This window comes from Aphidius gifuensis, linkage group LG3 (genome assembly GCF_014905175.1).
Source record: "Aphidius gifuensis isolate YNYX2018 linkage group LG3, ASM1490517v1, whole genome shotgun sequence".
Taxonomy (NCBI): Eukaryota; Metazoa; Arthropoda; class Insecta; order Hymenoptera; family Braconidae; genus Aphidius; species Aphidius gifuensis.
The window spans coordinates 7,034,403-7,052,258 of record NC_057790.1 but is presented as its reverse complement, the minus strand read 5'-3'; the positions used below and the strand labels follow the sequence as shown (position 1 = coordinate 7,052,258).

The following is a 17,856-nucleotide window of genomic DNA, read 5'->3' as shown; positions in this document are numbered from 1 at the left end:
ATCATGTCTTAAAACTGGTTGTAAAGCTGCAGCTATGATGGTTACTCGTCTTGGTGTTACTCTACCAAATGATGTTCCAGATGGAATTTTTAAGTAATAATAATATTCAAATGTAATATGAATTTGATTATTTTAAATTGATTTTATTTTGTGTGTATGTTAATTATTTGTGTATGTATGATAACTAAATATTATGTATACTGTACAATTTATTTTCAAAAGAAAAAAGTAATCAGTATTTAGCCAACAATTAATTGAGTACAAATAAAGTATTTATTTAATGTTATATCATTTTTTGTATATTGTTTTATAAATACAATTGGTTTTTTTATTGTTATCTATTTTATAAATACTTGGATAAAATTGGATATTTGAATAACACAGCTATAAAACTAAAACATGACAAATCAGGGTCATTTTGTTCTTAGTCATTTAATTATTGGTCATAAAATAAGGGCTATTTAAGGAGAAAGAAAATGAGATGGGCAACGTACTTGTTATAATATTTTAATGAAAATAAGCAACAAATTTAAAGAACACTGTATTTTTTTACATATTGATTGTGATTTGACACCTTATTTTATTTACGATCATCAATTTTTTATTTGATCAATCTACTCTGACAAGCACATTTAAAATTCTAAGATGGGAAAATAAATAAATAAAAAAATAAAAAATAAATAGATGAAATAAATAAAATAATATTTTAATAAATGAACAACAAATTTATAGAAAACTGTATTTTTTTACACAAATTATCATGAATGTAGTTGCTATTTGACTTTAACCCTGAGATGGCATCAGTGATACATCCATTTTTTATAAAATTAAATTTTTAAGCTAATAGTTTACAGATACGACATTAAATTGTGTTTGTGACTATATTTTATCACTTTTTATTTCATTTTACAACAGGAAATTTATCTGGGTATTGTAAAAATAAAAATTCTTAATTGATATGATTCACATGGAAAAAATCACATGGATAAATTTGTTAATCTATATGGAAATACTACTTTGTAATATATATTTCCAGTTTATCATTAGATACATTATCCTTTTTATCCTCATACTGAATTAAATAACAGATACCACCTTGAGCCATTTCTCGTATTTTAATTTGAGCATATCTCCTATGTATCCATATTATACACTGATGACTTGGCCTGATGTTGAATAGCCACGTCGGAGTTCTCGAATATACTCATACATCAACAACAAGAAAATCACTCTATATACTGTGAAAATGATAAATAGCAATGTTAATAATATAAACAGTGATAAAATTTTATATATAAAAATAAATAAATTTAATTACTATTTTCGACCACAGCGTAAAAAGGTGAAGAAAATTGTGACTTTCTAGAAATTATTTTTTGTTTTGATCCACTCAACAAAGTAGGAGGAAATTTACACCAGAAAAACCATCCCTTTTGTTCTCCCAAAGATGAATACACAATCAATAAGGTCCACAAAATTATGTACGTGATCATTGCATAAAATAAGATTTCTGACTTTTTCTAAAATTTATAAATATCATAATTAACAAATATGGTTATTAAAATAAAATTAAATAATATAAAAAATGATTCATATTTGAAAAAAAAAATATTTAGTATTTCATAATAACTTACAAAAATAGCACTAAACAACATAACCAAAATAACGACAGGTAGAATTACTGCGAAAATATAATCCATTACTTGTGGTGAAGTGTCAATGAGGGTCTTGGTGTCTATACCGTTTTCTGATGAAACAGTATAAAAAGTTGACTCCTTTTTAGTAAAATTAAAAAGATACCACAAGAATTCAAACTATAAAAAATAATAGATAAATTTAATTTTTCATATATATAAATGACATTTTGAATAATTTACAAACGAATTAAATAATTAAATTTTATGCAACTTACCAACAGCGCTACAGCACAAAAGATTGTCACACGTCGATAACTATTCGAACAGCAAAAATTATTAGCCATTTTTGTTATACACGTGGCTCGATAAACAAAAAAAAAAAAAAAAGAAAATATGATGATCAAATTGTTGAATTTAATAGAAAAAGTATCCTGAGCGACAGGACGACAGGTTGAGGTCAGCGTTGCCACAGCCAATGAGCCAAATATGAAAGTGTGAAAGTGTACCTCGAGTCCTCGGGGACGTTCCGAAAATCACTCGGAAACCCGGAAGTTCAAGATTGTGATCATAGAAAACTTTTGATATTTTGTTGTGGTAGACATGATTCTTTGTTTATGTATTTTTATAGGCACAAATCAATAAATTATTATTGTTTAATTATTAATAATAATTATAAAAATACTTTTCACAACTGTAATAAGTAACAAAAGCAAATGGCATATGCAATATGGCTGTTGGGGCTGTTGGCCTAGAGTGAAACCGTCAGAAGTTCACGAGGTATGTTATGCGCATGCGCGAATATTGACGCACGCAGAGACAAATAGACGTGTTTATTTGGTGATTGCTCTATGGGCACAAAGTGCATTTGATATTACTTGGTTGTTACGTGTACCTTTAATTCTTTTTTAAATAATCATTCATGATTGTAACAATCAACCACGTAGTTGTGTTGTTACTTCTAGCACAAAAACACTGTGCTATATATAAAAAAATTATCATATAATAGCATTTAAAACCTCATAGAATTCCAAAAAAAAACTCTTACAGCCATTTGTTTTTTGCTTTTATTATTGTGACAATAGCTACTTCAAGTTTATGTTTATACGATCTTCATTAACTTCATTCCATATATTATTTTTTCTAGTTCTGATTTACTTTTAGCAGCAACTGTTTGTATTTTAACACGATGCTTTTCCTATTGCCAATGGTAGTAATCATCTAACAAGATCTTATTCTGGTATATATGTTTCACTTGGAATTTCTTTTTATGTTAATTTATCATGATTATTAAACAGCATTTAAACACACAGTTGAAACTTGAATTATGTTACCTTCATATTTAAACTACAACTAACACGTTGTTGATTAATACTCCTTCCACTTGGACAACTTGGATTACTTATTAAACTTGTTATAATAATGGTGTTTCAAAACTATTATTACAACTACCATTCACACCACCACAATTTGTATCATATTTTCTTTTATTCTCCATGAAATACAGTATTTAAAACACCTGATCCAAGTTGTGGTTGTAATGTTAATTATCTATCACTATTTTTTTCAAGATAAAAAACTACTAAAACAATTAAATGCATCACGTGCTGATGATGGCATACTACATTGATTGAGTTAATGGTCAAAAAGCAGTTGTCAATATACACGTACACTTGAATCAATACCTAAAAAATTTACATCCATATTTGCATTACTTACGCTTGATGCCATTACTAATACTGCTACTTGGACAACTTGGATTACTATTCACTTATCGAGCTTGTTGATGATGTTGTTTTAAAATTATTGTTACACCACCACAATTTGTATCATCTATTTTTTGTCTTTCATGAAATACAGTATTTAAATCAGCTGATTCAAATTGTTGTAATGTTAATTCAGTTAATTGTCTATGTATGGCAAGATAAAAACAACTAGAACAATTAAATGCTTCATGTGCTGATGATGGCATCCTACATTTTGGTGTTGCTGATTGAGTTGGTGAAAAAAATACCTAAAAAATCATTCAGATATTTTATTCAACAATTTTAAATAAAATAAAATAAAAAATAAGTAAAGACAAATGCAAATGCGATTTAAATTAAAAAATGGAGCCTGCTTTTTTCACACAAAATAAGTGTGATAAAATAAAAAAATGAAAATTAATTTGTAATTTATAATTGATGATAAATTTTAATAAATTAAAATGAGCGGAGAATTATGTGAAAAAATTAGAAAAAAGTACCTCATATAGATCATTTTTGATGCGCAATGTGCAACTGCCTCACATGATCCTTGATTCCGCATCACCGTGTATCTATATATGTGCACCAAACAATGCAAGGATTTTTCAAAAAGATCGAAGTTGCCACACCGAAAAAAATTCTCATCTTATTTCTCCGCATGGGTCAATTTGGTAGAAATTCTGAGTTACCGAGTAGAAGTTCGGAGTAATTACGGAAAAAATTCAGAGTAATCACGGAGAAACTCGAAAAATTCGAAGGAATATTTTCACCAGTGTTAACTGTATCACCATTACACTCTTGAATTAAAAATTTAACAACTATATTAACAAAAACTTTAATAGTTTAATTTAACAATATTATATTGATTAAATAATTAATTATTTTATTTATATTTATAAATTAGGTTATAATTATATAGTTATATATTATATTATAATTATATAGTTAACTCACCAATTATTTGTCTTTTTGTTTTAGAAATCAAAACTTCACCGCTGAACTCACATACAGAAACAGGAGGGTACAACATTTTTATTATTGTATGACAAAACCATATACCTTAACCTGGTCATCACATGATGTGCTCAATAATTCCATATTCGGCAAACTTTAAATTTTTTCGGAAACTGTTTTGTTTTTGTTTATTAACTAATTCGTAAAAAAAAAAATTGAACAATTTTATTGTTGGTTATTTTTATCATAAATATATTTTTTTTTAACAATAAAATTGTTCAATTTTTTTTTCACGAATTGATTAATAAACAAAAACACAAGAGACTTTTCAGAGTTTCCAAAAACTAAAGAAAGAGATTTAATTTTCAAGCCTATTATTTAATTTATTATTTCTTTTTTTTTTTTTTTTATGAAGTAAAATTATTCAATTACAAAATACTTGATTATTCACATGATAGAAGCTTGGTAAAGATGCTCGCTCAGTTGTCTATATTTAGTCGAATTCAAATACACCTCAAATGCTCATAAATATTATTATTATTATTATTATTATATTATTGTTATTATTTTATGAGCATTTGATGTGTATTTAGTCCCATTTCATGATTTCTATGAGATTTCATTAGCTGGGTGATGCTCTAACTGCATGTTCCCAGTTCTTTAACATTAATGAATAATATTTTTTTTTTTTTTGTTGAATGTGCAACGTAAATGACTGGTGTGAATTATTTATTATTTGTAGTGATTACATAACTTGATATGAAACGCATTATCCAATTATATAAATTTTTCATTACAAATTAACGTTATTCAATTAATAATACTTTATTTTCACATTAATAATACTACAGTCGTTTGCAAAGATCACTCAAGGTATATTATAGTTTCTGGATATATTCTCACAAGATATATATTCTAAAGGCCAAATAGATATATTTCCCAGTTATTTTTTTTCCCATGCAGACAGAACAACCTGGAACAAGAGTCCCTGGTGAAATAATTTTTCGAATTTCTCTGCTTTTTATCCGACTCTACGCAAATGACCTAGGGCGGAGAAATTTTTTCACTTTTTCTCCGGTTTTTTTCTCGACTGGCGGAGACATTTCCTAGGTGCAAAAAGGCGGAGATGCGATTCTCGTGATCGTAGATGTGATAATTTGTTTATATTAAATTTATTTGTGCTTTCTTGATTGATAATAAAAATTTAATAATATAAATAGATATATTTTAATTTATATATTTATTTAAATAATTACAAATTTATTTATCATAGTAAAATATTTAGTTTTCATTAATAAAATTTAAAACTATTTTATAAATTTAATCTTTGCTAATTTTTTGAAACCTAAAGTTTAATATTTTTATCCTGATCATTTCATAAATCAAGCATAAATATTAAAAATAAAATTAAATTTATAAATTAATTTTTAATTAGTGTCAATAAAGAATTTAAAAAATATTTTAACATAAAAAAAAAAAAAACGAAGTTTTATCAAGTCTCCTTTCATATTTGTTTTTTTTTTTTTTACAAAATATATCTTGAAAAAAAATGAAATAAAAAGTAATATTAAATAGTTAAATATATGACAAGTGCATACTTCTCTTTTTGAGTTCACCTAAAATTATTAAGCATACCAAAAACTGGTATCACAAATATATGTAGACAACCATACTGCACAATAATATAACACCTTGTAGTGTTAGTGTTTCAATTGATGTTGATAGACTAACATCATTTGTTCAACTCTACGTTATAAATACTCTAGGATATAGTTATTAGTAAAATATAAAATCAAAAGAGTCCACTGCTTGAAAAAATTGATATCATAATTAGCACAATAAGTTCAGGGATGCATACATGTATCAAGATTATCCATGGTATATGGTAGCAATATTTAGAAAGGGATTCTTTTTCTGCATCAAAATCATACCATGAAAAAATTTACAAAAATTTATTAATGCTGTTTCTGAACATTACGATCCATTTTTTGTTTTTTTTTTTTTGTATCCAAAAACTTGATTTTTATTATTGGAATTTTTTGTTTTTTTCATAGCTCCATCTTTTTTTTTCTCTTTTTTGCTGCCTGAGTTAATTAACAACAGAAAACTAAAGCTGAAAATTAATTTATTATCAATTGAAAATTATATATAAATATATATTGAAATTAATAAACTTTATCTAGCATTAATAAAAATAATAATAATTATACTATTATTGTATGGATAAATAAAAATACACTTTATGTATTTTTGGAAGCTGACATAAAATAGTGGGACAGTGATTTCTTCAGTCCAAATCGTATTTGTAAACTATTAATTCGGAAGTATAATAAATTTACTTTTAATTTACTCAATTTTTAACTTTATAAAAAATGAATGTATCATGGATCTTTTGATTTTACATTTGACTAATGACTGTCGTAGATTATTTATAACTGGTGATAAACGTGACAAAATAAATTTATTTGTTGTTTCGACAAAGTGATTGAAGAATCTACAATTTAACAAATTTTTTGATTGACCTTCAATAATACATTGGTTATTTTTTGGAAGATGATTGTTGATAATTGAACAATATTCTACAATTTGTAAAATAGCATATATAATTCTAGACATCAAGTTTAGAGGCCGTATATGTTTTTTTTTTTTTTCTTCATCAGAATGCCATGCTTAGTAGAATATATTTTGGGTACAGGTCAAAGATTATCATTATTATTTTATGCCTTCAAGGAATGATAAACTGAATGTCTATCTGTATAATCCGTCAACTATCAGCTTGAAAAATAAATTTTAATCTTTATTATTTCGTCATTGGTTTTTTTTAAATTCATTCTGAATTAAGTTACTCGAATGTAAAGTTTTATTTATCATTTATATTAGGATTTATATTAATATATTCATTTTATTTGTCAATAATTGTATAGAGAAGAATATTTTCAATTGAAAGTCTTGTCGAATATATATAATATATATATACAAATTATACATGGAAAGATAACAAATCCTACACAAGAAATTAATTATTAAAATAATTTGACTCTGTTATCACATGTAAAATATTCTATATGATACATAAAAGGGATCTTGATTTTATTTTTTAAATAATATATTTATGAATAATAAATTTTTTTTTTTTTTTGAACATATCAATCATAATATACAAAACTGATCATGATAAGTCAGTTATCGAAAGTCTGGAAGTTCAAAATGGCTGTACACGAAAATAAAATATTATCAAAAGTTATGATGGTATTTATGTTTGTGTAACAGCTATCTTGAGCTTCCGGGCTTCGAAGTGACTTTTCTGCGTGACCCCTTATGTTTTTTTCTGAACACCCATACTAACTCTTTTTCAAATTTTATAGTAGATTTTATCTTTTGCGCATGTGCCTGTACATTCGTCGTGAAACATGATAAGACATTTGATAAATTTTGGTAAATTCGTCGTGTCCAAGAAGTATCAACTAGCTTCTTGAATCATTTTACCTCAGCTTGTCGCTCGGAATACTTCATCTTCTAATAAATTCAACGATTTGACCATCACATTTTCTTTTTTTTTTCTGTTTATCAAGCCACGTGAAAGAGAAATGACTAATACTTGCTGCTTTTGTTTTGGTCTTCGTCTTGGAACAATCATTATTTCGGTGATACCATTGGTAAGTTACATATAAAATATTATCATTGAAATTTTTTATTATTAATCTAAAATGTCATTTAACTATATGAAAAATTAAATTAAATCCTTCATTTTTACAGATTTACTATTTGTCAATTCCTTTTAATTACGAAGGAACATCGATATTGGCTTTCTATACTGTTCAAACATTAAAAAACGGCACGAAAATCAAGAACCTCACGTTAATTGATGTTTCACCTCAACTAATGGATTATATTTTCGCAGTTTTTCTACCTGCCGTTACTTTGGCAATGTTGTTGAGTACTATTTTGGTAAGTTAATATGGAATACTAAATATTTTTTTTTAGAATACAAATGATTTTTTATATTATTTAAATCTTTTTTAATAACCATTTGTGAATTATCATATATTCATAAATTTTAGAAAAAGTCAGAAATTTTATTTTATGCAATGATCACGTTCATAATTGCATCTATTTTATTGACTGCGTATTCGACTTTGGGAGAAGAAGGAGGCTGGTGGTTCCAGCAAAAATTTCCTCCTCCTGTTGCTCCTTCTCTGTTTAAGTCTACTGATGAAGTTGATGCCTTGTCGGAATCCGAAAGATCTCTTAGCGCTGTTATTGGATATGGTAATTATATCTCTTTATTTATTTAGAAAATTTTATCACTGCTAATATTATTGACATTGCTATTAATTAATTTCACAGTTATCGAAGGGTATTTCATGTTTGTTGTGTACTCGTATGTTCAACAACTTCGACAAGCCATTCCAACATCAGACATAAAAAGTCCATTAATATTTTAAGAATCTGAATAATTATTATTGTTTCTGAGAGAAAACAAATAACAAAACTTAATAAAATTAATTTTAACGTAAATCAAATTGAACCACTAAAATATAAAATACAATAAAAACGAAGAAAAAAAAAATATAATTTTTATAGTAAAAATTTTGATAGTCGAGTTGCGTTGATGTGGTCCAAAATATATCATATAATCTTAACATTTTTTGTTGGAGTCATTTTCGAAAAAGTATATCATTTTCAAGAATTTTTTTTTATCAAATAAATTTATGAAAAATTATCAAGTTCTTTTTCATTTATTATTATTATTTTTTTTTTTGTTATCTCTACAAAGCCTAACACTGATACATCAATGATAATGACTATTTACTCTCAAAACACATATGAATAAGAGTCATTTACCGAAAGTACATTTAAAGAAATCTAGCAATAAAAAAAAAAAAAACCATTAAAATTATAAATCATTATTGTGTCAGCATTTTTGTAAACGTTCTTTTATCCTCGAAAAAACAATATTCTTCTAAAAAAAATAATTAATAATATAAACCTCATTTACAACAAAATATAAAATTGTAAAAAAATCATTAATAATTATAATGTCAACGTTTTTGTATTTTATAAGATTTACAATTATTTTTAAAATATAAAATTTTCGTATTAAAAACAATTTGTAATTAGTTTTTGTAATCCAATCTGTATAATAATAATAATAACATAAACTACAAAAATAATAAACACAAATGAAAAATACGATTTGAAATTCAAAATGTTTTTTTTCTCCCTCTCTTGCTTTTTTCTTCACCTGAGTACAGAGATCGGTGGTTGAATGAGAAAAAAAAAAAAAAAAAAAAAAAACAAACAATCGTAAGCTTCTCTCTTTTCTCCAACAAACAATTTATAGCATACAGTACAGGTTTAATTTATTTTTCCGTTCTATCAAGTCAGTGTATAATTTTGAGAAAAAGTATTGATAATTTTTATATTATTTTAAGTATACTTTTTATTTTTTACAAAAAAAAAATATTTCAATATCAGTTTATTTTAAATTAACATTTAAAGAATAAAATTAATAATTCTGACTTGTAGAACGATAATAAATTTTCGTTTGATGTCAAGATATTTTTGACAAAGAAAATACTTAAAGAGTTTTTTTAAGAATAAATTTAAGAAATATAAAAGCATACATTTCCATCAACGAGAGCACCATGCTCGTGTTTATGATAAGATAATTAATTTTTTTAATGAATAAGGTTGAAATAAACCTGGATGTATAAAATTATGTTTCAAACACAGACACTATGTATATTGTCAATTTTTTGTTCACTCATTTGTATAGAAAAATAGACGAGAGAGTAACAAGATTGAATCAAGTGATTTATTTTTTCATCATGTAAATTATGACAATATTGTACAAGCATTTTTACAACAATATTATTAGCACTTGAAATAATAAATAATGGCATTCTAGATGAACTAAATAAACCACAAAAAATACATGCTATAAAAAAATATATTGATTGACTCCATGATACTTTATCAATAATCCATTCTTTTTCTTGTAAAAATATATAGAGTACACGATGAGAATTCCTTCAATTTTTTGATCAGTCATCTGTATAAAAAAATAGATGAGAGAGTAATAAGATTGAATCAAGTGATTTATTTATTTTTTTTAATTTAAAAACTTACTCTTTTAAATCTTTCCTTCAATTTATCATTAACATCATCAATGAATAATGAAAGATATTCTGGACATTTTGAATTTAAATTACGATAAAATTCCAAATTCTATACAATCATTTGTTCAAATAATTTATATCATTATTAAATTAATTATGAAGAAAACGATCAAAACGTTCTTTCAAGTCAAGTAATTTTTGTATAAAATGTACAGCATTTTATGATGCATCTTGATTTTCTTGTACCACTGATTTTCCTTGTCTTTTTAAAAAATTTGACAAACAAAATAAAGTTGTTTTAACATTTATATTAAAATCTCACAATACTTGTACTCAAAAAGAATTATCTCAACAATTGTTTGAATGTAAAATTCAATAAATACAATATCAACTACAAAAATAGTAACCACAAATGCAAAATGCGATTTAAAATTCCAAAATAAAGCCCGCCTTTTTTAACGTCTTCACACCACATCAATGTTATAAAAAAAAAAAAAAAAATTATTTATAATTTATAACGAATGTTAAATTTTAATAAATTAAAATATAAATTTTAGTTAGCATTCAGGATGAAAAAAAAAAATTAATAAAACATTTTAATTGATATTTTGATAGGTAAGTACAATTGTCAGTTTTTTTTTTTTTCTCCCACTTTTGCTTTTTTCTTTGTTCAACGACTTGGATAGGGGAAGAGAGAGAAAAAAAAAGTAAAAATTGGAAAAAAAAATCATTTTCAATTAAACTTTGTCAGTTGATGAGATTACAAAATAGTATATTGTGATACTAGGGGGTAAAGTAGTGTTTGATAAAATTCTGCTTAACCCCCTAATTTCACATATATTTTTCTTTCACGTAAGAGTTTACTTTAAACGCGTTTGTTGTCGTAAATTGAATTATTATCTCACTTTTCGCTGTACACGTCTTTTTCACTTTAACCGAAAATTCCGGTAAAATAATTTTTACGGTAAAATGAAAGTTACGCTTCCGGTAAAATGAAAGTTACGCACGGTAATGTGAAAAAGACGTGTGGAGCGGAGAGTGAGATAATAGTTCACTTTACCACCGCAAACGCGTGGAAAAAAGTAGTAAAAAAAATGCCTCAGTGAGGAAAATTATCATGAACTATTCGAAATTAATTTAATAGAAAAATGATAATAAAATGATGGATAATTAATTATTAATAAACGAAAATATTCATTGAATTTTATATGATAAATTTAGATAGAAAAAATTACATGAAATTATTTTTAATTAGTCGAAAATGTTTTATTATATTCATGATATTCTCACAAAGATAATAATTGTCCTAGAAAAATATGTAATTGATTGGTAATAGATTAAGCGATGGGTTTTTTTATTTTTTATATTTTATATTTGTATATTATATTTTGGAATTTGTACGACATTTAGGTAGAGTGGTTTCTTTTTTTGTTTGTCGTGATATCGAAATGGTCAATTAATTGAGTGGACTTTTGACCATGTGAACTTGCTTAAACTTTATAAATAACAAAATAGAAATAAAATGGCAATTTAATGTTTAAAAAAAGATATTAAAATAGATATTAGTGTTATACTTTTAATAGCAGTATCAAAAATTGGACTCATTAAGAGAAGAAATGGATAGAAATATCGAAATTTTTTTCGTGCAATCATGCTCTAACATATTCAAGTGTGATATGAGTCCTAATCTTTTTCTAAATTTACTTGTTATCAGTATTAATAATAGGTCAATACATATATTAATAATTTACATTTGTCTATATATAAAAAGTCATTTAGTCAATATAAATTAAGTCCAAATGTTTGCCGAAATTAATAGTTTTCTCTGAGACTTCCATTCGATTGGCAGGTCTCAAAGCTTTCTCTATATTTTTTATTTTTCTAATTAATTATTGGTAAGTCCAGGATAAAATAATTTTACATGAAATAAATTTATAAAATAAATAATAAATTTGATTTTAATATTTTTTAGAAATAAAATTAACAGGAAAGATGAAGAAATTCCAGTTGATATTAATATTTTTAATTTCATATAATTTAATTGAAATTATTAAATGTGAACCTGGAACGCCAATGGAGGCTTTGACAACAGCGAGTAAAATAAAAACAAGTCTCTCAATGCAATGGGTACCAGATCCAATAATAGCTAAAAGTTTTGTTGATGAATTAACTTATCAGTATAAATATGGAATCAATGATGATGAAAAAATACGTCCTGAAGTACGTCATTTTTTAAATTACATTGTTCATGATCATGATGGTACAGATAAAAGTCTGGAGATACTCGATTGGGATATGAAAAGAATTGACGAATTTTATATACCATTTAATGAACTTTTACAGTCAAATAAAGATGCTAATTTAACAGCTCTTGAAAATTATTTCAACGTTGTTTTATCAGATCAAGATGATGGGGTTCAATATGCTCTCAATCAAATGCAATCTTCAACAAGAAAAATATTTGATTTATTAAATTTAAAAATAAACACTGTCAAAGTAAATATTAATTTTAGCTGGACGTGAAAAAAATATTTATTTTAACGAAAAAAATTTATTTCCAGATGTGTAACGACAACATGATTTTGCGTCAGCAGCATATATCAAATTTTTTAAATGTCGCGATAAATAAAGCATATAAAGGATACTTTTTAATAATATCAGCATATAAATTTTTGATAAGAAAACATCAAGGTTTGTTTAAATAATGAAAATTAAAAAAAAATATTAAATTTAAAAGTAAATAGCTAACATTCAATTATTTTTTATACACCAGAGGATTATACACATAAAATAAACAATGCAATTGAAGAAGCAGAAGTACAAATACAACGTTTTGTTGACGATGCACGTAGTGCAATGTTTAAAGCATCAAGAGATATTCGTAATTGTAATACCCAATATGATATTAAGAATGTAACATTCACTGAAATTGTTGGACCATCCCAAGGATTCGTCTTTGATTCATCAGCAGTTGATATGAATTCCGATTGTCGTTCATATAACGTTGAATACAAAGTCATTCAGGACTCATGCAAATCTGATAAATCATTATGTTTCGAGCAGACATGTGCAGCAGATGGTGGAGTGCTTAAAAATTGTGATACAATAGGTGGTGATGCCATAAAAATATGTCCAGCAGTAAGTTAATCAAATTAAAATATTTTTATATTTTACAAACGATATTAAATAATTTTTATTCATTATACATATTTTGAATGTAGACAGATGAATCAAAACGTTATTTATCTGTTGATACTTATTGGGCGAAATATGGAAATCATTCAGCCACTACACATTGCCCGAAAAATTATGTATCAGGACATGTCATAAAGCAATCTTCGCTTTTCAGTGAAACAACCAGTCAATTTTGTTACTGCCAGTGTGAAAGAAAAAAATGGAAACACGGTGATGTTCGTGCAATATCTTTTCAATTGGCTCAGGCTGATTACTCATCAAACAAGTAATAAAATTAATTATTTATTTATTTATTTAAACATGTTTAATGGCAATAGTTATTTAAAACTTTCACTAGACATGAATTTTAAATTAATAAAAATTTTAATAGGGTCATTACGAGCTTAAAATTTCGAGAAATAGATGGTATGATATCATTGGCTGCACAGCACGGAGTTCTTTTACCTGGTGGAATTATTGATCAAAAGACAATTCAATGGGTTAAGACATCATATCGAAAAATAATGGACCATCAAGATGTTGTTCCAGAATATCAGTATTATCGCTATAATGATCGACAAATTATCAATGAACGAATATTGAAAGTTGGAAAAGATTTTTTGTATATAACATCTGGTCTATCAATAAATCTTGATGACATAACTGTTCCTCCAGGTCATGTTGTCATAGGTTCGTTGTTTAACATCTTGCTTTACAATTATTTGTACAATCAAAAATATAATTTTCATGTTTTTCTTTAAGGTGCTAAATTAAATAAATCTGAGGTTGTTGATGACAAAGATCGTGATGTACTTGAATTGGTTGTTTTGTCAATGGAATTTAATATTTATACAGGTAAATTAGATAATTCACAGCCACATTACACCTCAGCAACAAAATTCATGATGAAAAAACTTGGCCACACAAAAAGGTAATTAATAAAAAATCAATTTTTCAATACAATAATTTATGACTAATTTTTTTTACAATTTTATTTGTTTTTTTTTTTTTTTATTGTTTAGACAAATGATTGATCTTGGCGAGGCTGGAAATCCAATAACAATGCAAGGAAGCAACAATAAAATTTCAGCTGCTCATAGTAAAATTAAATTTCAACCAACCGATGAAAAAAAAGATCTTGGTCAATCAATTGTTCCATTTATTGATATACGCGATACGAGTTCACTATCATTATCATTGCCATTATCTTCTGTTGGTCTTTATCACCGTGGAGCTGATGGCTCTGGAGGATTTATTGGACTCAAATTTCAATCCTCTGATATTAGTGGCTATTTCGAAAAAGTAATTAACGATAATACAAGTGCTTAAATTAAAAATAAAATTTATTTTTAATTAATTACAATTATATTGAATATTATAATTTTTTTTTTTCGTTCGAATTTTTTGTTTTTTATTCTTTAAATATTATATTATTGTCACAAAAATAGATTAAAAAAAGTAATTACATTATCTTGTTGATAAGATGTTCCAAATAAAAATGATACCTCAATAATAGTAAAAAATAAATTAATATTTTTAATTATAGATTGGAAAAAACGTTGATGAATATTTTTGCTTATATAAAAAAATATTTTTAGTGATGCTGATAAAATAAATTAAAAAAAAAATATATATAAAAAATTTGTTCATTTTATAATGACCTCGTTTAATTATTATTTCTATTTTTTGATAAAATGTTTTTTTCAGACTTGTAATTCTTCCACAAGGTTATTTTTTATTCTATTTTTTATCAGTGACGAGACTGAGCGCCCGCTTGCGCGGTCGTTTTTATTTAACTTGAATGTCGATAGCTATTAGTACCTTGTTCTTTTTTATATAGGATTGTTTCATTGAAATTTAAATTGGAATGTAAATTTCATGTAAAAAAAAAAAAGCAATCAACAACAAATGAAACACAAAAAACCTTATTTTTTTTTTTCTAATTTTTATAATAATCATAAGAACTATCAATAATTAATCAGTTTCTTTTTCTTTTTCTCATTTATTAAATAAAGTTCTCATTCATTAAGTAAATTTCAAGTTGAAAAAAAAACAATTCACAAAAAATGAAACACAAAAAGTATTATTTTTATTTTCTATTTATGATGTAAGGATTATCAATAATTAACAAGTTTCTTTTTTGTTTTTCTCATTCATTAAATAATACTTTGTAATACATCATTGTTTATTGAAATTTAAATTAAAAAGTGAATTTCATGTTAAAAAAAAATTGTGTTTTTTTATTTCAAATTTTAGTTGTTCCATTTCAGGTTCTTCATGATTGTCATTTCTAAAAAAATGATTATTAAAATATTATTATACAATAATGTCATGTAACAATTTGAATTACCAAAAAATTTTATTCATTTTTGCTATGTTTTATAAATTAATCATTTTTAAAATTAAATTTTTTTTTACATTTCTCGAATAATAAATTGAAAAAACAAAATTATAGTAGATATTTACAATAATTAAATTTATTTTTATCACAACAAATAGCTTTTAACAAAGTGAGGTATTGGTTAGTATTTTTATGATATATTTTAAATTTATTCTTATATAGTTTTTATTACTATAATTAATAATGAAAATAGAAAAATATAAATGGACGTTATTATAGTTATTAATTATAGTTGGTCAACACAAGCATTTTAATGAAGATTAAATTTTGTTTTATTCTTTTGAACCAATTGAAAGCAATAAAAAAAGTTATTAAAAATAATTCAATCTCTAAAATATTATGTAAAATGTTTGAAAAAAACTTTTAAATTATTAATTAACTTGCTACATTAAAAACTTTAACAATAAACAAGCAAGCTTTCTGGATCTATTTGTCAATGAAAAAAAAATCTATCATTGAATACTTACTCCGTACATAATATCAAGTTGTTTTCGTGAAAAACCATTCTGACCTATTGCAAATGAGCTTTCAGTCATTAGCGGTGTATATTGACAAATCCATACCTTAATAAGACCAACTTTAAGAAGACGTATTGTATCTTCCCTGTTTAATGGGCCAAGATATTTACGAATAGTATGTAATGAATTACCTTAATTCCTATTGTATATACATATAAAGTCCATTTTTTCCCATAATTTAATTTTTTGAAATTCAACAATTTCAGCAACCGATGATACTCCTTCTGGATTTTCATACTTCATTAAAAATACATAAAAAAAAAACATTAGTACATATCAATCTATATATTCAAGTTTATCTATTCATATCAAAGAAAAAAGAAAATTAGGCAACAATTTACCATTGACACAGGTCTTGCAATTCCAAAATTTTCAAAAAAAAATGTTGAAATTTTTATCTTAGTCCAACGTTTTCGGAACCAATCGCGTATATATTGGTATTGACAATCAAGGTCATTTAATTCTGATATCTTTTGTGAGATGTCAAAAGTTGGTGAATTATCATTTGTACTTTCATGATGTTTTGTTATTTCTACTTTGAAATCTTCATATACACGATCAAATGTTCTTGCTTCTTCAGGAATATAACGATGTAAATGTTTCAATACCACAGCAGTACGAAACATATCCAATGCAGCTTTAGATAATACTTATAATGACAATGAAAATTTGATCATTGCATCAACAAAACCAGGCTGAAAATAGAAAAATATATATGGACATTATTATATTTCTAAAAAAAAAAAAAAACAACAATTTTTTTAATTCAATTAATATCAATCCAAATTGAGAGTGAATGTTTATTGATATTTATTTTGTAGACGAGATTGATAAACTATTAATAGTTGTTACCTTTTAACATGTGATTAAAAGGAATGGTTTAAAAATTACCTCAAGTTTTGTCATCAGATACTGATTTCAACAATAAATAAATAAATAAATGTTTAGCCAAATGTTGTTTATAGTAACGTTCAAATACATCTTTTTCTCGTAAAAATCTATAGAATACCCAAGTGTCTTGTCGAGAATTTTTTCAATTTTTTGATCAGTCATCTGTATAAAAGAATAGACGAAAGAGTAATAAAATTTAATCAAATGATTTTCTTTTTTTAATTTAAAAACTTACTCCTTTGACTCTTTTTTTAAATTTATCATCATCATCATCAATAAATAATGAAAGGTATTCTGGACTTTTTCAATTTAAATTAAGAAAAAAGCATTTGACGATGCATCTTGATTTTTTTGTACCACTGATTTTCCTTGTTTTCTTGAAAAACTTGACACAAAATTACAACACTTATTTTCCAT

General features: G+C 25.1%; 1 protein-coding gene and 1 long non-coding RNA gene across 2 annotated transcripts; one reads left to right on the top strand and one right to left on the bottom strand.

The window, feature by feature from the left end:
* Nucleotides 1-719: 719 nt before the first annotated feature.
* Nucleotides 720-2,141, bottom strand: LOC122851784. Its single transcript, XR_006373742.1, has 4 exons — nucleotides 1,913-2,141; nucleotides 1,635-1,814; nucleotides 1,319-1,520; nucleotides 720-1,238 (listed from the first exon to the last, which is right to left on the bottom strand). It is a non-coding gene; the product is annotated as an uncharacterized LOC122851784 (long non-coding RNA).
* A 10,387-nt stretch (nucleotides 2,142-12,528) lies between these two features.
* Nucleotides 12,529-14,958, top strand: LOC122850817. Its single transcript, XM_044149883.1, has 7 exons — nucleotides 12,529-12,870; nucleotides 13,017-13,146; nucleotides 13,229-13,593; nucleotides 13,677-13,915; nucleotides 14,021-14,319; nucleotides 14,392-14,560; nucleotides 14,652-14,958. Exons 1-7 carry the CDS (start codon nucleotides 12,529-12,531, stop codon nucleotides 14,956-14,958), a joined length of 1,851 nt encoding a protein of 616 aa, XP_044005818.1.
* Nucleotides 14,959-17,856: the final 2,898 nt, after the last annotated feature.